Source organism: Ptychodera flava, chromosome 11, assembly GCF_041260155.1.
Source record: "Ptychodera flava strain L36383 chromosome 11, AS_Pfla_20210202, whole genome shotgun sequence".
Taxonomy (NCBI): Eukaryota; Metazoa; Hemichordata; class Enteropneusta; family Ptychoderidae; genus Ptychodera; species Ptychodera flava.
Window position 1 is genome coordinate 27,573,401 of NC_091938.1, and position 27,911 is coordinate 27,601,311.

The following is a 27,911-nucleotide window of genomic DNA, read 5'->3' on the forward strand; positions in this document are numbered from 1 at the left end:
ACTTTTCTTTCCTTCAAGTGTGCAGGTCGACTGACATTATTCCTTGTGCGATGACGTGGCATTTATATGTACGTATACAGAATGGCCGTCGGCAGACTACAGTATCGTAGACCCAATTTAGTTTCCAACACAAGTCTTAAAGTTACTTGAAGTGAATTCTTTGTAATTTCTTAGTTTCAATTTAACTGCCATGTAATTTCATTTAAGCACAAATTTATTTGCCATGTAATTTTCTTTTCTTTACTATTCAGAACCGTATTTCGTACTCCGTATGACAAATGCCGTATGCCGTGCGCCGTATGCCGTGTTTTGAACTTCGTATTCTGTATTCTGTATACACTCTTTATTGAGTCTGCATGTGTGTATATGCAGTTTCAAAGGAATTAAAAGGAGTCAAACGTGATACGAGTTTCCTGAGTGTGTTCATCGGGGGCCCATAGCGACGTAGAATTTTCAGATTCTACAGCATGCTTACGAAAATCCTGGCATGTAAGACGTGTAGGTACTGTATAATGCAAGTGGCAAAATTGGATGTAGCTATGCTATAGTTTTTGTGGAGAAAATGGCAGTGGCTGTGTTCAAAATTGGTCATATATGCTCATTATCTTCAGTGGTGATCATGACTGCAAAAATCAATCCGGCTCGGGCATCATTGAAATTTTCAACTGGAAAGCTGATGACCCTACAATTTTCACAGATCCTATTTGTTGCTGTTTTGCCGCTTATGCTTTTATGTTGTCATTTAACGATAACCTATTTTCTCCTGAAGCAACCTTCCCAAACCAGTTCTAACGCCGTTAAGATTTTAAGGAAGTGAGACGATTAAACTATTAAGCTATTAGAATTGTGAAGAGTCCATTCCATAGTGACCCGACCCTTTCTTCAAATAAACTTTGTTTGTTGTCGTGAATTTCTTGTTGATCACCACTGCTTCCGCATTTCATGCAGAAGCCGGGGACTGTATGATTATGGTAACTTAGATATGGTCTGTTGTCAAGGACTTGGGACGTTAAGTAGTGTCGATCCCAATTCAAATTCGTGACCAATTCAAAATGGTGGCCGTCATTCAAATTTGCTGTCCACCGTTTGCTAGGCAAGCAGCATTATTTGGTTATTAATGACAGGGACAGTTTGTTTTCATTTATTTATTTTTATTTACGTAATGAAGACGTCTTTCAAACTAAAACTGAAGTCACGCAATACTAAGTTACGAGCGTAAGTTCCTTTTTTACAGTATGGCTTATTGTTTAATAGAGATTGCTCCCCGTCATACTAACGCCTCCATAACACCGACCTGACGCAAAGTGTACCTTTTCCAAGTATTTAAACAATACCCCGACTGCAGGCCATATACCTGACTGCGGCAGAGGTTATTGCTTTTTATATCATATCAATATGTGTGTCTCTGTCCTCTCTTTGGATTATTCTTATCAATTTAAGCCCTACATGCAGTAAATGGACTTCTGAGCGGGCGAACGTCGCAAATTCAGCGCCCGAGATCGAGCATTTTTTTGAAGTTGGTATATTGTTATGAACACATGCACACAGTATCCAACGACACCGCACGCATTACTTTCGTACTTTAAAAGTTCAATTTATCTAGGTCTTTCTCTGCAAAATTTGCAAATCAGCTGCGTTTTAGTTGAACCAAGTAAACTGTTTCATTTAAGAAATCTTTCTCTGTCAGCTCAGGAGTGTATTAGGCCAAGGCTGATGTCCAGTGATCATGAAGCAGACGACAGAATGTGACTGCGCAAGTATGGCAAAGTGCCAAAAGTAAGTGAAGCATTTCTGAAACGGGGATGGAAATTGTATATCTGTGTTTGAAAATACTAATTATGAAGCTGGCCATTTGTTTATTTTATTTAATTATCACCCCCCCTAAAATCTCGCTGCAAGCTAAATGTCCTCCTTTTATTGGTTTTCGCATTAACCCTCTGTGCTGGTTTGGGAGCCCGTTTTAGCAGTGCTAAAAAGGATTTTAGCATTGGTGTAATGAGCTGTCGTCAAATCATAATGATTCATGGTAGCATGATATATTATTAGTCGTGAAATAAATGAAGTGATCCCATTCAGTCTTTCCTCCCTGTGATTACAAAAGGCTAAATGGCTATGATGAAAAGATGACTGATTGACCCCATCGCTAAGATCTTGTGAGGGAGTGCATTCACTTTACTTTCAAATACATTTTGCTAGTTATATGCACAGCTAGATTCACGACTTGTGTAAATTTATCTTGATCCTTACCATAATTTTATGAAGAAATTCTCAAAAGTTTTGTGTCTATACTTTAGACATATATATTAAGTAAGTAAAAGGAAACATTTCTTGGTCTCATGTGCACATATGATGGGCATTACTGTTGTTTGTCATTTCAACATTGATTAATTGTAATTGTATTGATGTCCTTTGTACTCGTTGCATGTTAAATACCGTATGAAAGATTTTTGCTTTCATAGAATTTTTTGTCGCAGTACTTAATTTTGCGATTATTATAACTAACCACACAACCCTTTCGATAAAAGCTGTTCACATTCTTCAGTCAGTATGCCTGGTAATTTATTCGTAGTGTTTGATGAGTCGACCGATATCAACCACAGCTTTAATCCAAATCACATACCCTTAATAATAACACAAGAACAAACTAGCAAAAATACAGCAACTAAAGACGCCAACGAGAGAACATAATACGATTATTTTTATTTTTATTTACGTTATACTTATAAAATCATTCCATCTTGTTAATTGGTTGCTTTATATAATGGATGTAAGCAAATCTTTCAATCGAAATATAAAGATTGAAACAACGGTTAAGTAGCCTCCTGCAAAGTCGATGAATCGATTCTAACTTAGGAGAACGACACACGTGCGAAGAGCTTTGCCATCTGTAGTACCCTGAACAGTTATTGTCAAAATCACTTTCTTCTGTGGTGTTCAATATTGTAAATCTAATGACTAGTATTATACATTTTATCGATGGCATGTAAATTCTCGCGAGAACTTTTCATTTGTCAGGGGAAATTGGTCATAGAAGTCAATGGCATTGGTTCCTGTATACTGCATGTTCACTTTATACCACAAATGTCCCCTTCTTACATGATGTCACTCTAAAAAACATCATGCTGTATAACTTTCTATCAAAAATTCTTTCTGTAAATTGGCAATTATTGTCCGAAGTCATAATACGCCAAGTAAAGTCATTGCTACATGGTGGTGACGTTTAAAGTCACGTGATTAAAAAATAATAATAATAATAATAATTGATATCCTTACATATATCTATTCTGAACGTAAGTATCTAAACGAAGTGAAGTTATGAGCAAGTCACGTGTAATGCTAAAAAAAAGATCTGACACAAACCAGTAATCCTACGTAACAATATCTAACTTCATACTTAAGGTAGAACGTGCTTAAAATAGGATAAGGAGACTCTAATGTAAATGACTTGTCGAATAATACAACAATATCAAATGTAGTGTGCGATGATAGCATTAAGCTATCTGGATACTTATTTTGGGAAATTGCTAGATTCGTATGCGATATTATCTTGGAAACCAGACTGATGATCACCGTCTCCGATCGTCGAATAGTACACGTCCTGGTCGACATCATCTACGGAGAGGTCTTGACTTCCGTCGCCTGACGGCTGATACAGAACGTTTTCCGTGAAGTGTGAGTGAGGCTGGGGATTTGCTTCATGTTCTCCAGGCTCATAGATGTCGTTGTCTACAAAACCAGCCATGGAAGTGTTTGTGTGTGACTGGCCTTCCATAACGCTAGCATCATTTGGTTCATAAGCGATGTTTTCGGTAAATGTATTCATCGGGAGACGGGGAGTCTCAGCTATATTCCCGTCCACTTCAGGACCTATATCGCTGTACATATGATCATATTCACCATTCTCCATTGGATGAGCCGAAAGTGGAATGGAAACACCTCCAGCTCTGACGGGTTTTCCATTAACTTGCCGGGGCTTTGTCTGTCCGTCGGTAACAGTCTCGCGAACGTCTTCGTCTACATTTTCACCTTTGCCACTCTTATCTAGTTGATGCATATCCTTTATGACATATGCTTCCTCGCCGTATTCTTCAAAACTTCCGTCAACGGTTTGATATTCCACGTTCATGTTCATGCCGACAAGACAGTTCTTTCTTTCTGAACTCAGTTCATCGCTTTGCTTATGACCAAGTCCGCTCCGTTTGATGTTCATGACACTGTCCACTGTCTTGTCATCTCCAGCTTCGTAGATGTCGTTGAGAACAAAGCCATATCCGATAGTTAGATCGCCATTGCTCTCGTCAATTCCATGGTAAATATCATCCGTCGAACTTTCACTGATGTTTATGTTATCCAAGAATTTAGTTTTCTTAAGATCGTAGCTGACCTCGAGACCAACATTCTCGTAAGTGTGAATATAATTAGAAGTTTTAACACGTCGGTTGTTTTTAGTATTGTTAAGGCTGGTACTGCCTTTCATTTGTTCTGCTCCATTCACCCCTGCTGTGGTGAGTTCATACGTCACATCAGGTATATCATTTATCACCCTTTTCTTAGATTTAGCAGCAGTTGATCTGTAGATTGAATAAATACATCCGTCGTTAAGTGTACTATCAGCGTGTCTACACTGAATCGCAGTGGAGTGCAGTGTTATGCAAGGTTGAAGGAGTCACTGAGAAAAGTACAAACTTTAAAAAATTGTCATAAAATAGGATGCAATATGACAACACATGCTTTAGTACAACAGAAGAGTTTGTATTTTTTAATAAAATGTCCCTCTCTACTTGATGGCGGCGGTGGTGGTGGTGGTGGTGGTGGTGGTTGTGACGGTGATTTTGATGATGATGGTTATGATGATGTGGTGGAGATGATGATGATGATGATGATGTGGTGGAGATGATGATGTAGATGATGATGATGATGATGATGTGGTGGTAGTGGTGGTGGAGATTATGGTGATGATGACGACACCCACGACGACGACGATGCCGCTGCTGCTGCTGATGATGATGATGATTATGATGATGGTGTTGTAGATACGACGACAAAGTCGATGATGATCATGATGATCACATTAACAGTAGGATGGTGAGGAAATGTACGGAATAACAGCTGATATCATGGAGTGGAGTCTGACTTGGTAGAAGTATCAACGTTACCTTCGATATAGCACAATGGCGGCAACTACGATCAGTATTACCATCACAAACAGCGCTATCGAAACAGTCACAATCACTGACAAAGAAAATATAAGTAAGATAATTGTCATGAGATTTGACCAATAAAGAAAGCATTGAAAATCATGGACACGTTTCTTTTGTTGCATTCTTCTATGCACTCAGAATGTGGATTGACTGATTGCGAAAACCAATCGGTTATACACAGTAACCTACAGCAAAAACCTGTGCATGTACGGAGCCGGAGGTGACGTTCTTCTTAGAGTATGATGACTTTTATCAAATACGTTTCAAAGGTCAGGTCTTTGAAAGAAAAGTTATTGGTGTCGCCGCTTCTATTTGTCAACCCAGTTGCAAATTGTAGGGCTGGTAGAGATCGGTAATTAATGACACATGAGGGATAAAAGGGCTGAATGCAAAATACATTTCCACTGACAGACGTTGTTTTAAGTTACTTATATCTCTGAAAAAGAATGTGCACGCCAAGTACTGTTCGCAACCTTAACTTTGATAATATTTCTTTACCACACGACAAGTGAGGCAGGGACACATTTGATTTAGAAGAAAAGTTATGCCATCCATCATGTTAGAATGAAGCGGTTAACAAAATCGGATTCAAGTCGCGTCATCGCATAAGTTTCACAATTACATCGCCCTAAAAATTGACATCAGATAATTTGATTTTAATGTAGCACTTATTGAAGATAGATCACGTGCACTTTGCTTACCTCCAGTGAAGCTTGTGTCGCCAATTTTTGATACAACTGATAAAAATAAAGAAGACAGACATCAAGATTTGTGGTAATATGGTCAAGCTGTTCATAAAAAATAAAAAATAAATTTCTTTCAGTGAAATCTCGTGCATTTGACAAACACCTTCTCGAGTATAGTAGCACGGCTTAGAATTTCAAATCAAGAAGGAGGATTGTTGCAATGTCGGTTTGTTTTATTTCATACAAAGAGATCATGACTTACGAGCACAAACAGGCACTGAATCACTCCACAGCCCATTTGATTGACAGGTGATTGTCTCAGTTCCGTTCACGACGTAGCCTGGGTGACATTGGTACGTGACATTTCTGCCATAGGTAAAATCGTCGCCCTCTGAATCGCCGTTTTTTACTTGACCTGGGTCACCACACGAAACGACTACATAGTATGAAAGTAATAATTATTTAACATTTGCTAAATTTTATGCAGTGTGGATACTATTATCTGGGTTACCTCAGAGGGCAATAATTATTATATAAGAACAATTTATAACACGCCACAGGCTCATTCTCTGTTGCTATTCGCCAGACGTCACGTGACGTGAAAATATATCCCTCGAGCCCCCAATGAATAGACAAAAGTGACGCCAGAGGGTTTTTTTGATAGACTATTTTCAAGGGAAGTAGGTTTTGCCAAAATTTGGAAAAGTGATCGGTCACGTGATCATATGCGTGGTGCCGTCTGCAGCTTTGAAATAATGGCAGGTTGACTAGGAAGTAATGAGCACCCAGATTGAGCGACCGGCCTTTCTCTATAAAACATCACGATTTTTCTTTTCAACGGCGTAGGAACTTGAACAGCTCATCGACGACAAAGATTTAAGTGCGACACAAGATATTGCTAGCTATGCGTAGGATTTTTTTGTGAAAAAATAGTACTACTGTTACCGCTTTTGAGAAATCGCCAAGTAAACTTGTCACAATGGATTGTTGAAGAACAAAATATTAAAACACATTACAAAGTATAACAAAACCTATAGCCTGTCTTCATTCGGGCTATAGCTTCCATTTCTAACCCCTTGTGGCCGTACCTTACAAGAAACACATCGCTATACCCCTAGGCCCTCGGGCTTGGCGAATAGAGATGTGTTTCTGGTAATGCATGGCCCTTCGGTGTAATAGACTGGTGCTATAGTCCTCATGACTGCATAAAAATGTTTGCAAAAGGTGAAGGAGAGTATTCATCATTGATGACAGATTTCCAGATTCCAATAGCCCTACAATTTTCCACTGGTTTGTAGCGTATGGTTTGCCGTGAGTTCATGTTGAAACTTGTACTGGAGAGGAAACTATAACTTTGGTGAAAATCGAAAATGTAGCGGATGTAGAAAACTGGCTCTTTTACATTTAAACTACCGGTAAATTCAAAGTAACTTGCTGCGCATGTGAGATTTTTCGACAGGCAAATATGTTGAAATTATTGATACCCACTGCAAATGTATGGAATAGCAAACGGATGCTCTAACTAACTACAAATACTCAGTGTGCGGTACATTGGGATTTTATGTGACACGTATCATGCCGTTTACATCCATTATAGTACTTGGTTCAGTTAAAAAAGATACTCAATGACGTAGAAACGTCCTAAACATGACTCATTGTCCATTTGAATACGCAATGTCACCAAATGAAGGTCACACAGTATGACGTATTTGCGCCTGCCATCTGGCTTTGCTTTGCCATTGAAGAATCTTTGATTCTCTTCTGTGCAGAAATCTCATAACTATGAAAGAGAAATAACACAGTTCTGTATCTCATTTGTTCTTACTTGTACAGACCGGAATTTTGGTATCCCAACTTCCCCCTTCCTCACACGTTACATTGGTGTAATTTGTTGATGATTCGAATCCAGTGTGGCAGACAACAGTCACCACTTCACCAGGTAAATAGTAGTCTTCTTCCGGATAAATATCACCATTCCCTTCGTTATCAGTTGCAAGACATACAGGCAATGCTGTATAATTGAGAATTTAAAAAGAAATGCATCTTTAAAACGGTAAACATCGTTCAATATGTCTAAGTGACAAATGTGATATCACAGTCTCCCTAGGCCTCTCTCCTCTCTCTCTCTCTCTCTCTCTCTCTCTCTCTCTCTCTCTCTCTCTCTCTCTCTCTCTCACAGTCTCTCTCTCTGGCAAATTTCTACCAAAAAGCGAACGCCTCGGCAATTCTCACAGATTTGTATTCCTACATACTTGCGATTATGCATTGATGCATGGTTGTGTATATTATTTTTTGAAACTTATGTAGTTCAATTTTTTGCCCAAATATATCTCAGTGTTAAATGATATGAAGTTTTAGTTATGTGAATTTAACATATATTAAGTAATACCCTAGGATTTATTGTGAACAACCAAATTTTAGAAACAATTTATTCATAAGAGAATGGATAGAGAATTACATGTAAGTAAAGATCAAAACATAATTTTTCATAATATATGCGTTAGTTGAGTTTGGAGAAACAGAGACACTTCTGTTATTTGATTGGGACATTGCTCGTAACTCCCTTCACAAACAGATGAACAAAATTGTACATGAAACACAGGCAAGAAAAGTGTATTTAATGTCTTCTTTCACCTTCAAATCCCAGACTGTATGAGCCATTCGTAGTATTATCTCCGATCCCAGAGTACAAAACGACATAGGATACATTCGAACGAACTATAACCGTTTCCATTCCTGGGTCGTCTCCATGGACGTATGCTACAATCAGCTTTGCTCCGTCGTCGTACACTGACACGTTGTCTCCTCTTCGTAACTGCAGCTCCGTAAATCCCAGACTGACGATGGTACCTTCAGGTGTCGAGATCTTCGTCTCGAAGGTGATGTTCGTCGGGTATGGGAACGGATACAGTGGCGAGAAGACTGAACCGTTGTAACTTGTGTACTCCTCGGTTGTTAAAAGTTTCGCTGAAATCACAGACGCCATGATGGGATTTTTTTTGTATTACAACACATATTTGTTTTCCAGCGCTGCTATAATACATACAAAACAGAAATTAACACATCCTCTCTTACAATGGCATTATATGTGACTAACAGTGACCCTTTGAGAGATGTAATTTTACCCACCCACATTTTAGTGCAAAAATAATACCAATTTTATGATTTTTTCTGTAATATTTTTGATAATTTTGGATTGAATGGAATTCATTTCATTGGCTACAGTTTTTGATCATAACTTTGGGTAAAATCTAAAAACTGACTTGGTAAAACTATCAAAGGAGACAAAAATTGACTTTGGCACTAAAAATGGTTCATTTTTATTTTAATGATTGTCCTAATAGATCTCTCTTTTGTTCTCTTGCGATTTTTTGCGCATATGTTTATTATTTATTATTTCTTCAACTTATGACTATTCGGTTCATATAGTGATATCTAGTTCGTACGTAGCAAAAAACTGCAAAGTTTGCGAGTTCTTTTCCACGATATTTGACCTTGTCATTAACCTAGAACGCTAGGAAATAGTGGTCTGTCTTCTTGAATCATTTGTGACGACTTTTTCGCAAATGTAATGAATCACTCGTAAAAATGTTAACACCGGTGTTATTTATATTATCTGCTTGAAAAATACTCTATAAAAATAAATAGATTCATGTACAAGGGCATCGATTTGTAGTGTTTCATATGTGCGAATATTTAAGGCGCGAATTTTAATCCCATTCTGTTCATAATTACAATTATAAAATTGGAGGTAACTATCTGAAGTTTCAGACAAAAAAAACCAAAATTAATCAACTTCAACAAATGACTTTCATTCTATGCTATACAGGGAGATATCACGATGAAAACCTACACAGGTTTCATAATACAAAGCCATGAACCTGAAATGTGACATTTAGAATGTCCACAACTCTTTCCCTGAGGTTCATTTTGCCACAACGATGAGAAAAGACATTGTGTTATAACGAATACATCTTTCACAGACTCTTATCAATGGGCCGGAATTGAGATGTTTGCCGAACGAGTGCAAACAGTAACCCGTGATACGTAGGATGCGCTGTTGTAAAACGCTGTGCAGTGTCATATCTTCAAAGTAGGCTATTATCTTTCAAGCCCTTGGCTCATTAATATCGTTTTAATATTTTATTTCACATCTCTTGTATCTGTCACGAAGTGGAGCAATGAATGGGTTGTCATGCTTTGGTCGATAGATTACATAGCGAATATATATATTATAGTGAAATTTAGCGAGAAACAAAGTGTACAAGATTATGTCAAAAGACAGAGAACTTTTATCGCTGACACTCAACGTAACATGACGTCACAGGTTTCATGAATTAGCACTTTAGAAATGTTCACAAAACATTTAGACTGAAAATCAGTCAACTTACATTGAAATTCCATTTCAAACCCGCATGGCTCTATACTGTCGCTGTCTGTTAAGTCAAGAGCTTCCATTGAAACCCATAGTCTGTTTCCTTTGGTATCAGCGACATTTTCAATTGGTGTGGCGTTATTTTTATAGAGACCGATATCCGTCACTCCTTGTACATTCCCCATCTGTACAAAATCCTCGGAATATCTCAAAGTGAAATTGTGGAATGTTGACGAGATGACCGTCGCATAGGGTGTCTGTATCTCCCAACTGCACATGCCATCTTTCACGTAGGACTCGGGGTAGAAAGGAGACTGGATTCTACCCGATGTTTCTTCGACAACGCCACCACATTCTGAAAAAGAACAAGGCCGTCATTTCAGACAGTATATCGCATTTTAAATTCAAGGTATGCGTCACATGTTACCCTTAAATCTTACATGTAATAGTCCGACAATTATAACATCGATGGTAAAATAAATGCTTCTAACGTACCGTGAAAGGTCAAGTCAAAGTAGATTTTTTGTTCCAGTTGTGTTGATGAAATCAAGCGTACCGACATTTTATTGGATGGTGTGTACCCGACGTGTATTAACCCTGCAATGCAGTCCGATTGAGTGATGTTTTTCATAAGAGGAGCATGGTTGTCTTCACCATCTCGGATCTCTATATAACTTGAGACTTGTAAAGAACATCTGTCCATTTTAGTCGACACTGTAGAATATTTGTTGGTGTGTGCTTCCCATGTACAGTTTCCGACTACCGATCCTGGCCACCCTTCGTACTGTATTCTACCGCTTTTGCCTCGAACATCACCACCACATTCCATATCTTAGGGAAGGAAACAATATAAGGCAAACGGAGAGAGAGAGTGGTGGAACGACAGAGAGAGATAGACAGACAGACAGATAGACAGACAGACGGACAGAAAGACAGAAAGATTTAATCGATAATTTGCTCTGATAGACTCGCTTTAAATTGAGTATGTCTTCCTACGGGAATGAATAAAGAAAGCACAAACAACGACTTAATTCCGCTTTATTACGGAAGCTTTTGGCAGGGCCGGTTATGATATTTGTTTTCAGAAGTTCCAGTAGTGCATTCCTCATTTCATCCACAGAGTGCATTCCTCATTTCATCCACAGAGTGCCGATAATGGAAGCACGATGAAATGTCAAATAGTCTGCTTATCAACACAATAATTTGTATAATGTCACAATTGAATTAGAAATATTAGAATTCCCTTTATGATATTGAACTTCATAAACACTTCTTTTTTCAAATTTCAACTCTTGTTTATCCTACGTTCATGTGAATTTTCTTTTTTTCGAAGATAAGAATGGTTGTAAAAGTGCAAATTGGCAAGTTTTGAACATTTTTCCCGAAAAAATAAATGTCGAGCCCTGAAGTATTTCCTCTGAGTTTCCGGGGCAGGTGTAGCAACAATGGCTGTAATGTTGATCTACTGACTTTAATCCTGAAGTCGAGAGCGACTTTTTTGAAAACTTAAGATGCAGTGGGGACTGCAGAGAAATATGTAATACAAGTAATTCCCAGAATTACAAAGATATACCCTGTCCGTGCAACAAGAACAATTACATGAAAAAATCGCACTTTAAACAGCGTTCTTGTGATTTTAGTATTACTAGTGAGGTCAATTAGGATAAGTAAACATATTTAAGCATGCTTAAAGAGTTGTCGCAAAACATACTTTATGTATTGTTTACGGAGAGGATTGATAAGGAAAGTGTTGAAATAATTCCTTATAACAGAAAGTTTGAACAAAGCTGTCAGCAACTCAATCAAACTTATTAAGATGTTTGCCTAAAGTAGTAAGACACATTGGAAATCATTTAATGAAAGTCTCTGTTCCAGTGTTGTGCCAGTATAGAATTTCGGATATAGGCCTAGTGGCTCATTATCAACCATGGAAAATATCCGTCTTCCTTGAGTCTTGTCCCATTTACAGTAGTTGAGATGTGTGTGCTCGATAATTAGTCTTGGTAGATTCACAAGCTGTGTCATATTTTCTTGACAGAGCGAAAAGCAATTTTAAAAAATGTCGACTGTAATTTATTGCTCAATTTTATTTCCGTTGACAGTATTTCAGTTCAAGTGAATAATGTGTGGATCAGAGTGAATAGAATTTAAGGGTTTCTGTGCATGTCAATCGCTATGTGCATCGCTCGGCATATTTCTGTGATTATGATCAGATTTGAGAATTAAAACTATCATTGGATTACCCTGATAAATGGAGAGTATGTTTGATGCTTAAATAGAGGTCATTGTTAGCGACATACAAAAGAGTACGTACCACAACAGTTCCTGGTGTATCCAGCTTTACAAGCACAGTAATCCTCGCCGTGAGGCCGGCCTTGAAAGTGGCAATCACTTTCATCGTTGTTGCAGCTTCTGATTTCTGACAGGTCGTATCTGCAAAACCCTTCACAATATTCTTTTTTGATTACTAAGCGTGTACGATTCTGTATGCCGCCGGTACCACATAGAAATGAACAGTTACTCCAAGGACTCCACCCGCTAACTTTACAAGGAGACGGCTCGCAGCGACGTCGGCGCCGACGACGGATTTTTCCGTTGACGGTATTTTGCAGTTCTATGGTAATTAGCAGCAGTACTAGGCCGCTTAAAAATAAGAAAATGACATTCTTCATCTTGACTATAGCGCAGTGATCTGAGGAGTAAAATTATTTTCAGAAATAGATAGCGTCACATGTATTTTTCATAGGAAGAAGAAGCAAAGTACATTCTTTGCTAGAAGGAAAGATGCCGTACTAAAATTATCAGGAATTATTCGTTGATAACAAGTAGAAATATTCTTGTACATTGACAATGTATGTCCCCATGTATGTTGGTTGTGCATCTGGCAAAATAATAAAATATATGAGTTTCAAGTAAACCGGCCTCACCTAGAAAAGTCGTCGACCCTAGAAATTGTGTTCGCATTGTGAGAAAATCGAGTAATTTAGAGTAGTATTTTAAGGTTAGGGCCCTTCCCCTATATAGTTTCCTCTATTCACCATGAGAAATTTCCCCGCAAGAGGGGGGAGAAAACATTTCTGTTGTAGGAAGAGAGTTATGATCGGTTCCTTCGAAAATATGCTTTGTTTGATACCGTAGAAAGGCATATTTAAAGGTTCCGATCCATAATTTATCTATGACTTTTGATTTTTTTCCCATGTGGTTTCTGCTCGAAGACATACAAAATTGCTTAAAGTTTCAGTGTGTCAAATGTGTTCGAGTATCAGCAGTAACATTGCATATTTTAAACAAATGAATATGCGTTTTGTTTGCACAGCTGGGACAACATGAACTAATTTCCTAGAGGATAATACAAATGTTACTTACAACTGAAATTAGTGTTGAACACTTCTGCATGGTTACAATAAAATCAACTTGTGGTTGGCTGACACAGTGTGACCTGCCCTCTCCTGTGACTCTTCAGGATAACATAAGTGCTTTTAGAGAGTACTCAAAAACAACATAGAGATTTTGGACTACAGTTTTGGCATAAATATAATTGTGTTTCCGTATACATGCCCGACAGGACACAGGGTAAATCGGTCGTTAACTTTATTTGGGTATGACCCATCAAAAACCAAATAAATTTGGAAAAATCATGCGTGATTTTTGAAAACGTGAAAAAAAAAGTTTACGGTCGGAGGGTTTTGAATGGGATAGGTCAGGTTAAGGGAAAGAGACAGTTTTTGTATTTGGCCTTATGGAAAATTATTATTGTTTGACTTTATATGAAGAACAAATAGTCAGTATAGCCAGTAAATGACACCTAGAAAACACAAGAGGGTTTCCCAATCTCAGTAAGTGTTGTTACTTTCGAAACGAAGTCAAAATGTCGCCATAAAGCTCAGAGAAATGTTCTTGATAGTACTTTTGCTCGAATATTCCTCTGGGAATTTTTCACCCATTCACTTTCAAAATCAAAAACAACCAGATATGAACCGCAAATGCTCACGTGTTTCATTATATATTGCAGTTGTGAGAAAAGTTAAACCTTTGCCACTTGTTTGCAACTTCATTAAAGTGTTATGATCAACATCATGAACAATATTCACCGTAGATTAATTATAAAGGTCATCAAGAATACAAATATGTAATTAGCTGAAATAAAAGTACTTAATTTCTTGACTACTCTAATCGTATATTCACTTTATAGAGCAAGCGTAGTTGCCTTTGGTCAAGTTCTTCAAGCTATATATGCCAATCTGTGAAAGCTAATTAGATATGCAAATTGTAAATTAGCTGACGTGAAAACGCTAGATGACTTTCAATATTGTTTTAACCTGGTATCATTAATGTACATAGCATGTTTGCCAACTTTAGTCCAGTAAATCCCGCTATATATCCTTAAATAGGAAAGTTCATTAAATATGCAAATTAGGCATTGGCTGAAATGAAATGCTTAAGGACTTGGAATAATGTTTAAACAAAGTATCTTCAATGTATATAGCAAGTTTCGTCAACTTTGGTTGAGTCAATTAAGATATATATCCTTATTTTGGAAAGTTCATTAAATATGCAAATTAGGAATTGGCTGAAGTGAAAAATGCTTGGTGACTTTCAGTAATGTTATATCATAGTGTCTTTGATATACATAGCAAGTTTAGTCAAGTTTGGTCAAGTCCATCAAGACATATAGCCCTAATTAGGAAAGTTCATTGAATATGAAAATTAGGAATTAGTTGCAGTAAAAATCCAAAATAACTTTCAATAACGTTGCATCGTAGTATCTCCTATGTACATGGCAAGTATTGTCAAGTTTGGGCACGTATATCAAGATTTATGACCCTAATTAGGAAAGTTCATTAAATATGCAAATTGGCATTTGGCTGAAGTAAAAATGTTTAATAACTATCAATAATGCTTTATCATAGTATCTTCCATGTACAAAGCAAGTTTGGTCAAGTTTGGTTTAGGCAATCAAGATATATAACCCTAATTAGGAAAGTTCTTTAAATATGCAAATTATGTATTGTCTTTCATGTCACCCCTTAATATCTTCTACAGCTCATATATCTTGATGTGATCAACATTTGTAGCAAATCTCATCAAATTGTGTGCAGTCGTTCTCAATGTATATCCGTTTTTTCTAAAGTCATTAATTATGTAAATGAGCAAAAAGTATGCAAGCCTTACCCACCAATAACTAATCAGTTATTCCCATTTGCTAACCAAATCTGTATACCAGATTTGATTCTGATCTGATAAGCCGTTTTTGAGATATCGGACTAAGAGACAGACAGACAGACAGACAGACAGACAGACAGACAGACAGACAGACAGACATCGCTGCGACATAAGCTCACGTGTTCACACACGTGGGCTAAAACTCGGGGTTCACAGTACAAATATTGGTACAAAAGAAGCAAATTAGAAAAGATTTACTTATATTTGATGTTCAAAATGGCCCGCTAACACTAAGTTATCTTAGATATGGAGAAAAGGTACAATTTTAATTTTCAAAAAACTAAGACGGTGAAAGTTTTTCCTTTTTAAAGGTCTTCAAAATGAGCCTCCACAAGCGATAGATCAGAAAAAAATAGGAAACGTTTGAGAGTCCAAATATTTGTCCCCGAGGCACATTCTACCTTTAACAGTCCTTTAACGCCTGACAGATGAATCTAATCAATCCTGTACTCCTTTCTTGAACTCCTAATCAAAATTACAACGGCCTTCGTGGCATATACTGACATTTTCACTGTATTTGCATTCAGCTTGATAGTCCTGAAAGCAGTTGCTGTTAAGAGCTTAAGTTAGCTCTGTGTTTGGTCCTCTCTACTTTAGCTCGGACCCAACCCCCATCCGCCATACGACTTTATAGCCCGTTCTACAGCGTTCTCATTAGCAATGGCTGCGTTGGTATCGTCGTCCACGGAAAGGGTTAAGACACCTAACAGCTGCAAATGATATGCCCTCTGATCGATAACTTCATGATTAAGTTTCATAACCAACTCACCTTAATGAACAGTCATTGCGCTGTAGCGATGCTAAGGACTGAAAATGGTAACATCATTTGGAGATATTCATAGGCGGATGACACACGGAAGTAAGCTCAAATCGTGTGTTTGGACCTGTACAGAGTTCATATGCAAATGCAGCTAAGCACACATGTTGATTAATCATATGAACCCGAAGAGAGAGTAATCATTACTTTGTTGATAAAATATTACATCTAACGTCAACAATAATCACATGCTAGACTTTGCACGCAGTTGGGTGACTGTCATGCCATCTGGGGTCAGTATAGAAGACCCCGAACCATATTCAGCCATGACATAATTTATGGAGAAATCAAACAGACATTCTCAACCGTAGGCTTTACATACATCGAAATAAATAGAGATTCTAGCTTTGTCTGTGCGTTTTCTGGAGCATTTTGAAACAAATCCACTGCATACGATTGTCAGACACTCTGTCTTCTTGTGAGTTACAAGCACTTCAATTCAACATGACAAAAATTCGCCATCGATCCACTCATCCACATGAATACCACCTGCCAACCTACCAATCCGTGATTTCATTCCTTCTAATTCATCTATCGAACTGCGACTTCTCTTGTGTTTCACCAAAGTAACACAATAATCTAGTGAGTTAGGATTCGTTACAGGGACATCGATACTGGGACATCAAATCCCATTTTGCCATGTTTGTAGCTCCAACTTACGATGAAAAGAAACATGCCTCATTAACCTTCTGTGCGCTAAATTAACATCTCACTGGTGATACAAAGAGGAAGAAAAATTTGTTCCTCAATGAACTCATAAACAGAAGTGGGCATGTACTCGGCCTTGACCTTTCATCCGCAATTAAAGCCCCTCACGTCTTCTTTGCCACTTGTGTAGGCGATTACAAGTCTGAAAGACTGCAGGAAAAAGCGAACGATACAGTAAATCTGACCTCCGGTGACGTCGGTTTCGCAACACATGACATGCCGTTGAAACATATGTATCATATTTCCACTACGCTTCCCATCTTCCCTTTTCTTCGATCTGAAAAAACTTTGTCACGCAAATATGGTCATTGAGAAAAGAAGGGGCGCATTAGTGTAGGTGCAAGATGATTTAAGAAACTCCATAAATGTGGACTGATCACAGAGTTGTCTTAAAAGAACATGTACATTGGATTACTGTTTTGCTCGTTCACAAGAGATGCCTTCTGATTTCTAATTGATTGATATGAACGTTTCGAATACGATTGTTTCATGATGTCATTCAGTTTATCAGTTTGGAGACACGCAAATATTCGCACATCCTGTTTAAACAAAACTGAAATCTGACCCTACTTTAACAGGGCTGGTGTTGTGTTGTATCTAAGGGTTTTATTCTGACACCGACCAAAACAAATTAAAGGGGATAAAAGCTTGGCGCCCGGGACAAGTCTCTTACCAGTGTACACTGTCTTCCGTTTGGATCGTGGATAATTAACATACACGCATGGCACGCAATTCATTGACTTTAGGGGCAAGGGTTTTGCTCTATTGTGACTCCCATATACAACTTGTTAACCTCGGCTATACTCACGCAATAAATAACCGAGTGGAGATGCGCAAGACTTAACCACCTTTGAAACACGGTATTTTTTGTTCGTTAAACTGTAACGTCATCAACGGGGAATTACTTTGCGCTAGAAAACTTTCATTCCGCGCGGGAGTTTGAGAGCAAACCCCGACAAAATGCAATTGGTTATTCTAGCGCCATCTATGTTGGACTAAAGATAACTTCTCGTTCATGTTCGTTAACTCCGGTAGGGCCGCATTCTAACATATTGGCTGATAAGGTTCTTTAGTAAACAAACACATTGCATTTATCATCAATATATGTATACAGTGCTACACATCCGTTGAATAAACATGATAAACTCGATCCAAAAAATGAGTACTCCGGCATCGTACAATTTTACAGAATAAAATTTACACAATTGTTAGCAATATGCGACAAGAGAAATAATCGAACTATTCATTAACATATCAAAGGTGTAGAATAAAACTGACATTGCCTGAAGTGCTGATAAAATTATATTACGTATCGCATTTCCCCTTTCCTTCCAATTTGTACCGCCATGCATTAACATTGCTCTACTGATATGCATAGTCTATGATGTATTGCAGGCGGAAACCAGATGCTTGATCCCAATATCCCCATATGATGGATGTACGCATGTCTTTAAATCAAAAAATAAAGATTGAAGCAACGGTTAAGTCTACTAGCCTCCTGCAAAGTCGATGAATATACTCTAACTTTGGTTAAATTTGCTTTCAAGTTCGCTTAGCAACTCAAATTACTGATACGTGTTCTTTGCATGCATCGATCAAAGACGACACATGTGCGAAGAACTTTTTTGTACCCTAAACAGTTATTGTAAAAATCACTTTCTTCTGTACCCACCAATATTGTATATGTAATCACTAGTATTATGCATTTTATCGATGGCTTATAAATTTTCACAAGAACTTTTCATCTGTCAAGAGAAATTGTTCATAGAAATCAGTGGCATTGGTTCCTGTATACTGCATGCTCACCATATACCACACATGTTTCTGAAAATTGTCCCCTTCTCACATGATGAGAATATGATAAAAAATTCATGCTGTAAAACTTTCTGTCGCAAAATTTACTCTGTAAAGTGACAGTTACTATTCGAAGTCATAATACGCCAAGCAAGGTTACTGTTTAATGGATATTACTTTTAAAGTCACGTGATACTAAAAATGTCTGTTCTGAAGTTGAGTACCTAAACGAAGTAAAGTTTTTAGCAAGTCATGTATAATGCTGAAAAGATCGGACGCGAACAGGTAACCTTACGTTTAATTTTCTCACTTCACTTCTGAATGCAGAACGCGCTTAAATGAAATAAAGAGACGTTGATCAATGTAAATGGCTTATTAATGATATAAAAATATCAACTGTAGTGAGTGAAGGATAGCGTTAAGCTATCTGGATACTTATTTAGGGGAATTGCTAGATTCGTATGCGATATTATCTTGGAAACCAGACTGATGATCACCGTCTCCGATCGTCGAATAGTACACGTCCTGGTCCACATCATCTACGGAGAGGTCTTGACTTTCGTCGCCTGACGGCTGATACAGAACGTTTTCCGTGAAGTGGGAGTCAGGCTGGGGATTTGCTTCATGTTCTCCAGACTCAAAGATGTCGTTATCTACAAAACCAGCTACGGAAGGGTTTGCGCGGGCCTGGCCTTCACTACGATCATCATTCGGTTCATAGGCGATGTTTTCGGTAAATGTATTTATTAGGAAACGATGAGCCTCGGTGATATCGCCTTCCTCTTCGGGACCTCTATCGCTGTACATATGATCATATTCATCATTCTCGGTTTGATGATACGAAACTGGATCGGAAATATCTCCAACTCCTACGGGTTTCGCTCCAACTTGCCGGGACTTTGCCTGCCCGTCGCTAATAGTGCAACGAGCGTCTTTGTCTCCATTGTCGCTTTTCCCGTTCTCATCTAGTGGATGCATATCCTTCACGACATATGCTTCCTCGCCATTTTCTTCAAAACTTGCGTCAACGTTTTGATATGTTACGTTCTTCATTACACCTGAAAGACAGCTTTCCGGTTTCGGGTCATCGTTTTGCCCATGGCCAAGTCCGCTCCGTTTGATGTTCATGACACTGTCCACTGTCTTCTCATCTCCAGCTTCGTAGATGTCGTTGAGAACAAAGCCAGATCCGATAGTCAGATCACTATTGCTCTCGTCAATTCCATGGTACAGATCATCCGTCGAACTTTCACTGATGTTTATGTTACCCAAGCATTTAGTTTTCCTAAGATCGCCGTGGACCTCGAGACCAGCATTCTCGTAAGTATGAATGTGATTGGACCTTTTAACACGTCGGTGGCTTTTAATATTGTTGAGGCTAGTAATGCCTTTGATTTGTTCCGATATATTCGCCCCTGCTGTAGTGAGTTCATATGTCACATTGGGTAAATCATTTATCTCACTTGTCTTAGGTTTAGCAGCGGTTGATCTGTAGATTGAATCAACACATCCATCGTATCGTTAAATGTACAATCGGCATGTCTACACTGAATCACAGCGGAGTGCAGTGTTACACAAGGTTGAAAGAGTCAATGAGAAGGGTACAAACTTTACACCTCTTGTCATAATTTTGGATGCAATTTGATAACACCTGCTTGAGTACAACAGAACATATTTAATCATCAATTGATAACTAAAATGTACCACAACACTTGATGGTTTTGGTGTTGGTAGTAGCAGTAGTAGTCGTGGTGATAATGATGACTTCGCGACAACAATGTCGTTGGTGATGATAATGATGACGACGACGACGATGACAACGATGGCGATGATGAGGAGAAGGAAGTGGATAAAGTCAATGATGATTGTGATGATCATAGTCATGATGATGATATTCATAGTGGAAAGATAAGGAGGAAATGTAAGACGTAACAGCTGAGACACTTATGTACACGTAAACTTACCTTCTATATAGCACAATGGCAGCAATGACGATCAGTAGTACCATCAAAAATATCGCCATCGACACAGTCACAATTACTGACAAAGAAATTATACGTAAGTGTTCTCATGTGAAGTGATCAATGAAGAAAGCATTGAAAATCATGAACAGATTTCATTTGTTGTGATCTTCTTCGCACACACAATGTGGTTTGACTGGTTGCAAATGCCGATCGTTTACACAAAGTAACCCATAGCAAAAACCTGTGCATGTACGGAGGTGACATGCTTCTCAGAGTATACGTATAATTTATCATGACTTTTATCGAATACATTTCAAATTCAGCTCTTTGAAAGTAAAGTTATTGGTGCTATTGCTTCTTTTTGTCACCAATGTAGCGAATTATAGGTACAGTTCTTTAGGTATTGATACATCAGGAATGAAAGGGCTTAATGTAGAATACATTTCCACTCTCGGGCGTTGTTTTGAGTAACGTGTATCTTCGAAGAAGGATACACCTGTAGTTCTTAACTTTATTTTTGAGAGAGATTTAGTTCCACGTACGCGTAAGTGTGACGGCGCACAGTGGCGTACGCGTATCAGTACAAACATGCGGATTTTCGGATTTAGTTGTGCGTTCCTGATTATTTTGCGGCATGTAGTGAAGTTTTTAAGAAAAATTATTTTTTGAGGACTTCATTTATACCTCTTTCTAGCCTCGATTTAAATTTTATGATTTGCTTTGGTATGGTTATTGATGAGGTTTACAGACATTTGTCGAGAAGACAGATAAAAAATGAAATGAGACTTGAACATTTCATTCATGTTGCGAAATCATAGCAAGTACTTCCTTACTAGTGCAAAATCTATGAAATATCTAATATTAAAGATGCTTGATAATTTACAATGATAATTTGCAAGGTAACATGTCTAAATTCACTGAAACGCCAAGAAAATCTAAAACACACTACGCGTAATTATGACTACCTCTTATATTGTTATGTGATGTTCAAACGTCTCAGGCTGGGCTATACGACTACATGTTATCATGAACGGGTTGACCAAAAATTACGGATTCAAATCCCGTCATCGCATTATTTATGCAATAAGATTGCTCTAAAATATCACATCAGAGTTTTGTGTGAATGCATCACTTATTGAATATGTATATCACGTGCAACTTGCTTACCTGTAGTTAAGCTGGTGTCGCCTATTTCTGTAACAACTGATAAAGATAACAAGACAGAGGTCAAGATTTTTGTCAATACGAATACAATGTAGGTTGTTCATAAAACAAATAATTCCCTTCGATCGGCGAAATCTCATACACCGTACAGTTTGAATTCCCAGTAGGCATGATTAAGAGAATGATAAAACGATTCTTGATGCGTCTCGTCATACCTTGATGTAACAAGTAAGACTAATGTCTGACCACGTGACGAAGCATTTTAATTGCCTTCAAGAAAAATATGCGATATTACAAGCAATTATTGTGGTTGTGGCGGCCTGAAAATTAGAGTTACAACTGTGCTAAATTAAGCCTCTCTGAGAGCATAAAAGCACGGCTGAGAATTTTCCACCAAGAAGGTCCGATGTTTATCTGTTTGTCTTATTTCACACAGAATGATCGTAACTTACGAGCGCAAACAGGAGCTGCTGCACTCCACTGCCCATTTGATTGACAGGTGATTGTGTCAGTTCCGTTCACGACGTAGCCTTCGTGACAGTGGTACGTGATATTTCTGCCATAGGTAAAGTCGTCGCCCTCTGAGTCACCGTTTTTACTTGACCTGGGTCACCACACGAAACCACTACAGAGAAATGTAAACATTTATCAAATATTATTTTACATTTGCAAAATAATATGCAGTGTTCGTGACTGCAAGGCCTCTATTATCTAGGCCACCTGAGAGGGCGATATTATAATGGCTATCTAGAGCTAATAGGCAGTGTATGCATTGCGAACAGATTTCAAGAATTATTAAACCCTACTATTTTCCACCGGTTTGTAGCCTATGGTTTGCTAGGACTTCATGTCGAAACTTGTACTGGACGGAAAATCAAACTTACTTGAAAAGCGAAAATGCAGTTGACATATCTTTCCTCACATGGTTCACTTTAAGACATCCATGACAGAGAAAACTGTGTAAGCATAAGTTGACAGCGCCATTTCAATGAATTACGCAATATCATAGAATGAAGGTCTAACGGTGGGTATTCCTTCAACTATGGCCTATTGTGCATGCTATCTGGCGAACTGTGTCAAAGCGACCACCTCGATTTGCTTTGCTACTAATGATCATCTTCTATACAACTCCAAATTGTGAAAAAAGAAAGGACTTTTTTAAAACTTGATAACATATTTGATTCACTCGTTTGTCCTTACTTATACATGCCGGCATTTCTGCATCCCAGCTTCCCCCTTCCTCACATGTTACGTAGGTGTAATTTGTTGATGATTCAAATCCAATATGGCAGACAACAGTCACCGCGTCACCGGGTAGATAGTAGTCTTCTTCAGGATAAATTTCACCATTCTCTTCGTCGTCTGTGGCAACACAGACACGCAATTCTGTCCATTAAGAATATAAAATGATATGTAAATCAGCGCGCACTATTCAATACGTCTAATTGACAAATGCGACATCGCGGTGGCCCTCTCTGGCAGATTTCTTCGAAAAAGCGCAATTTGAATTCTTACATGAATGTATGGATGCATACATGGTTGTACGTATTATTTTCCGAAACCAATTTACGTTGAATTTTGCACAAAACGTTGTAGTTATGTGCATTTTAAGAGAATGTCTCATATGTAAAAATACAAACGTCAACTTCCATAATATATTCATGGTCGGGAGAAACAGACACTTCTGCTATATTGCCTTTTACATTCAAGGTATGCGACACACAGGTGCACCCTTAAATCTTACATGTAATAATCTGACAATAATAACATGAGCGATAAAATAAATACTTTTAACCTACCGTGAAAGGTCAAGTTAAAGTAGATATTTTCTTCCAGTTGTGCGGGTGAAATCAATCGTACCCACATTTTATTGGACGATGCGTACCCGACGTGTATTAACCCTGCAATGCAGTCCGATTGAGTGATGTTCTTCAAAAGAGGAGCATGGCTGTCTTCACCATCTCGGATCTCTATATAACTTGAGACTTGTAAAGAACATCTGTTCATTTTAGCCGACACTTTAGAATTGTCGTCGGTGTGTGCTTGCCATATACATTTTCCGACTACCGATCCTGGCCACCCTACGTAGTGTATTCTTCCACTTTTGCCATTAATATCACCCCCACACTCCATTTCTGTAGGAAGAAAACAATATCAGGCAAAAAGACAGAGAAAGAGGGGAGGAAGGGGGAATGAATTGCGCAATTTGTCTAAGTATGTGAAGGTTTAATCGATAATTTGCTGTGACAGAATCATCTTAAATTAATTAAGATTGTCTGCCACAGGAAATTAACAAACAATGGATAAATAACAAATTATCCCGCTTTATTACCTAGGCTTTAGTCGGGTTATGATCTATGTTTCAGTAGGTACAGTAGTAAAAATCCTCATTTCATCCACAGACTGTCGATAATCGAAGCAGATGACATATCAAACTGCCCGCATATCAACACAACCATTTGTATGATGTTACAATTGACATTAATAAAAACACTTAGAATTCTTTTGACGATATTGCATTTCATACACACTTATTTTTTTAAAAATTTCAATACTCGCTTATCCTGCCTTCATGTGAACATTGCTTTGTTCGATGAACAGAATGGTTGTAAAATTGCTTTGGCAATTTTCAGAGAAAATTATGAGATAATCGAATTTTGACTTTAATGACTCAGCAATAACTAAATGCGCGAAACCCGAAATACATGAGCGGGCGTTGACTATAACATAAGTCGTGTGTTTCAGTAAAATTGTAGTAGTTACTATTTCAGTTCAAGTTAATGATTTATGGATCAGAGTGTATCGGCTTTCTGTACATGTCAATCGCTGCATGCATTGATCGGGAGATTTCTTTTATTATGATTAGATCCGAAAAGTCATGTCATCGATAAATGAAAAGTATGTTTGACACTAAAATAGTGGCCTTTGTTAGTGACATACAGACGTCTACGTACCGCAGCATTTCCCGGTGTACCCAGCTTTACAAGCGCAATAGTCGTCGCCTTGAGGCACGCCTTGAAGGTGGCAACCAATTTCATTGTTGTTGCATCTTCTATTTTCTATAAGTCTGTCATTACAAGACCCTCTGCAAGATGCTTCTTTAGTTACTCTGCGTGTACGACTCTGTATGCCGCCGGTACCACACGGCGGTGAACAGTCACTCCAAGAACTCCACGCGCTAACTTCACAATTATAAGGATAACAGCCTTGGCGACGCCGGTTCCAACGACGGAATCCGTCGACGTTATTAAGCAGTTCTATGTTAATAAGCAGCAGTGCTAGGCCGCTTAAAAACAAGAAAATCAAATTCTTCATCTTGGAAATAATGCAGTGACCTAAGTAATAAAATCATTGCAAAAAAAATATAACGTCACATGCTCTTTTTATAGGAATATGACATCATACTGGTCCAATAATCATTTCCATTCAAGGTAATATATTACCAGGTCTATGGGACAATTGTGATTTACAAGATTTACAAGAATTGTGATTTGAAGAAGAAGCAACGTTATGTAAATTCTTCTTTAGTAGGGAAGATGATGTACTGAAAATCACGTGAAATCATTGATTGACAACAGATTAATTTATGCTAGTACATACGGTATGTTTCAATTATCTGTCCACGTTGGTTGTGCCTTAGGCCAGATAAAAATATATATACATGTATTGATTGTGTTTCCGGTATCCCGGCCTCGCCAAAAAAGCCGCCCAGCCAGACATTTTTTTTGAAAATTATTTGAGTAAAGTCTTTAATTTTGCAGTATATTATAGGTTTCAGCTAAGAAAAGGAAAATTAAAAAAAATCTTATGACATACCTACCCTAATTTTTGGAGGCAGGTCACCGGAAACACAATTATTTAATTGGTATCATTGTAATGTTTGTTGCTGTCAAAAATGAGTTATGTTCCTTGCGCGATTATACGCATGAAAGGGAAACTTTATATTGACAAAATCTTGCACCTTCATATTCTGATACTTTTGTTGAATCATTTTGAATCACCAATGATAAGAAATTTTCTCACCTCTGACACACACACACAATATGTATATATGCTAATATAACATATTTATTTTTTTTTGCATGTATCATTGTGATATCTACAAGCCGGGAGGAAGTAGCGATCTAACGGCTGGTGATCTAGCATGTTTCAAAGAGCAGGCCAACATGCATGAATAGTAACTAGTTGCTAACACTGAAACAAAAATAATCGAAATAATTTGAAGACATGGCTACTTTGTCGTGATTTAAGGAAGTTTGCGTGGTTTGCATGGGTACACAATAGTGTGCAGGGAAAGAGCAGTTGTGGGCTTGTGTAATGAGGCAAGTCTCTTGCAGACAAATTTCCCAGGTTGAGAAGGGGAAACTAGGGGTTGGAGAATGAAATTTTTCGTAACAGGAGGGGAGCTATGAACAGTTCCTCCCAAGACATGGTTCTTCTGATACCGCTATAGAACGGCATTTTTGAAGATTCCGATTCATGATTTATCTGTGACTTTTGATTTTTTTTTCTCCGTTGATTTCTATCTGCTCGTGGCATATGGGTTATATCTTGTTTTGCTCTAAGGTTGATGTCCCATTGTTTAAAATTCCAGTTTGTCAAATATCTTCTAGTGTCAACAGAAGCATTGCATATTTAAACAAATATGCGTTTTGTTTGCAGAGCTGCTTTTGTATTTTAGCATTACCGTACGACGAACAAGGACAATATGAACTCGTTTCCTAGGTGATAAACTATATAACTGTTATTTATAGCTATTTCAAATAATGTTAAAAACTTCTGCATGGTAACAGTTTACTAAATCTCCTTGTCGACAACCCTACCCTGTCTCGTGACTCTTCAGGACCATATAAGTGGTTTACAGAATACTCAAAATACCATATACTAGAGACCTTCAACTGTGACTAGTACTTTAGCACGAAACCAATTTTGTTTTCGTAAACATGCCATCAGAAAATAGGGTAGGTCGATTGGGAAGTTGTTCTATTTCATTCAAGTGTGACCCTCACTAAAAAATAAAATAAATGTTGCAAATGTTAAAAAGAAGTTTAGGTCGGGTTTGGAAATGTAGATCGGGTTACGGGAAACACATTTTCGTACTATTTGACTTCATGAAAAAAAACGATTGTTGTTTGACTTCATACGAAGCACAAATAGCAGTAAGTGCCACTAAATGACAGCTAAATTTTTTCTCAGGAAATCTTTCAACCACTCTTCGTCAAAATAAAAAAATGGAATCCCGGAGGGAACTAGAGAAACAAATTACTCAAAATTTACCGATATTTGAGATTAAATATAGCCGCTTACCCTGAGTTAACTTTATGATGCAGAAAATATTATTTCGATTTAAAAAAAAACTAAGACACTGAAAGTTTTTCTCATTCAAGGGCTTCAAATGAACAGCCAAAATGGTAGATCAGAAAAGAGTTAGAATATCTGTCCCCGAGGCGCAATCTTCCCTAACAGACCTTGAACGCCTGACAGACGAATCTGACCGATCCTCTACTCGTATCTTGAACTCCTATTCGTAATAAAACCGGCCTTTGTGGCATATATCGGCATTTCCATTGTATTTGCACTCAGCATTCTATGTTCTTGAAAGCAGTAGCTGTTAAAAGGTTACGTTAGCACTGGATTTGGTCTTTTCTCTGCTTTAGCTCAGACCCAAAACTCACCCGCCATACGATTTGGTTTCGTCATTCACGGAAAGGGTTAAGACATCCCGCAGCGGCAAATACTGTGCCTCTGATCAATTACTTAGTGATAAAGTTTCAAAACCAACGCACCTTAATGAACAGGCATTGAGTTTACCGACGCTAAGGACTAAAAATGGTATAATTTGAAGATATCCGTCTCTAGGCGGATGACACACGGAAGTAAGCAGACATCGTGTGTTCGCATTCGGACCTGTACAGAGTTCATATGCAAATGCAGCTAAGGAAACATGTTGATAAATCATATCAGCCCATATGCAGAGTA

The 27,911-nt window shown here is 38.0% G+C and overlaps 3 protein-coding genes across 5 annotated transcripts; all 3 read right to left on the reverse strand.

The window, feature by feature from the left end:
- Positions 1–2,741: 2,741 nt before the first annotated feature.
- On the reverse strand, positions 2,742–6,502 carry LOC139143984 (uncharacterized). The gene is made up of 2 exons (XM_070714610.1): positions 6,150–6,502; positions 2,742–5,938 (listed from the first exon to the last, which is right to left on the reverse strand). The coding sequence occupies exon 2, from the start codon at positions 4,475–4,477 to the stop codon at positions 3,509–3,511; it is 969 nt and encodes a 322-aa protein (XP_070570711.1). The 5' UTR covers positions 4,478–5,938; positions 6,150–6,502; the 3' UTR covers positions 2,742–3,508.
- Positions 6,503–7,492: 990 nt separating this feature from the next.
- Positions 7,493–17,294, reverse strand: LOC139143986 (tolloid-like protein 2). The gene is made up of 7 exons (XM_070714613.1): positions 16,804–17,294; positions 16,255–16,369; positions 12,577–12,954; positions 10,758–11,093; positions 10,279–10,617; positions 8,522–8,854; positions 7,493–7,898 (listed from the first exon to the last, which is right to left on the reverse strand). The coding sequence occupies exons 3-7, from the start codon at positions 12,932–12,934 to the stop codon at positions 7,699–7,701; spliced, it is 1,566 nt and encodes a 521-aa protein (XP_070570714.1). The 5' UTR covers positions 12,935–12,954; positions 16,255–16,369; positions 16,804–17,294; the 3' UTR covers positions 7,493–7,698.
- Positions 17,295–18,075: 781 nt separating this feature from the next.
- On the reverse strand, positions 18,076–27,862 carry LOC139143987 (uncharacterized). Of its 3 annotated transcripts, none has more exons than XM_070714616.1 (8): positions 27,719–27,862; positions 24,887–25,267; positions 23,732–24,067; positions 23,133–23,318; positions 22,385–22,557; positions 21,936–21,962; positions 20,769–20,844; positions 18,076–20,293 (listed from the first exon to the last, which is right to left on the reverse strand). In XM_070714616.1, the coding sequence occupies exons 7-8, from the start codon at positions 20,825–20,827 to the stop codon at positions 19,240–19,242; spliced, it is 1,113 nt and encodes a 370-aa protein (XP_070570717.1). In that variant the 5' UTR covers positions 20,828–20,844; positions 21,936–21,962; positions 22,385–22,557; positions 23,133–23,318; positions 23,732–24,067; positions 24,887–25,267; positions 27,719–27,862; the 3' UTR covers positions 18,076–19,239. The 3 variants fall into 3 exon arrangements, with proteins under 3 accessions (XP_070570717.1, XP_070570715.1, XP_070570716.1); XM_070714614.1 differs by having other exon boundaries at positions 21,936–21,971; XM_070714615.1 differs by lacking the exon at positions 24,887–25,267 and having other exon boundaries at positions 21,936–21,971; positions 27,719–27,861.
- Between the last annotated feature and the right edge of the window lie 49 nt (positions 27,863–27,911).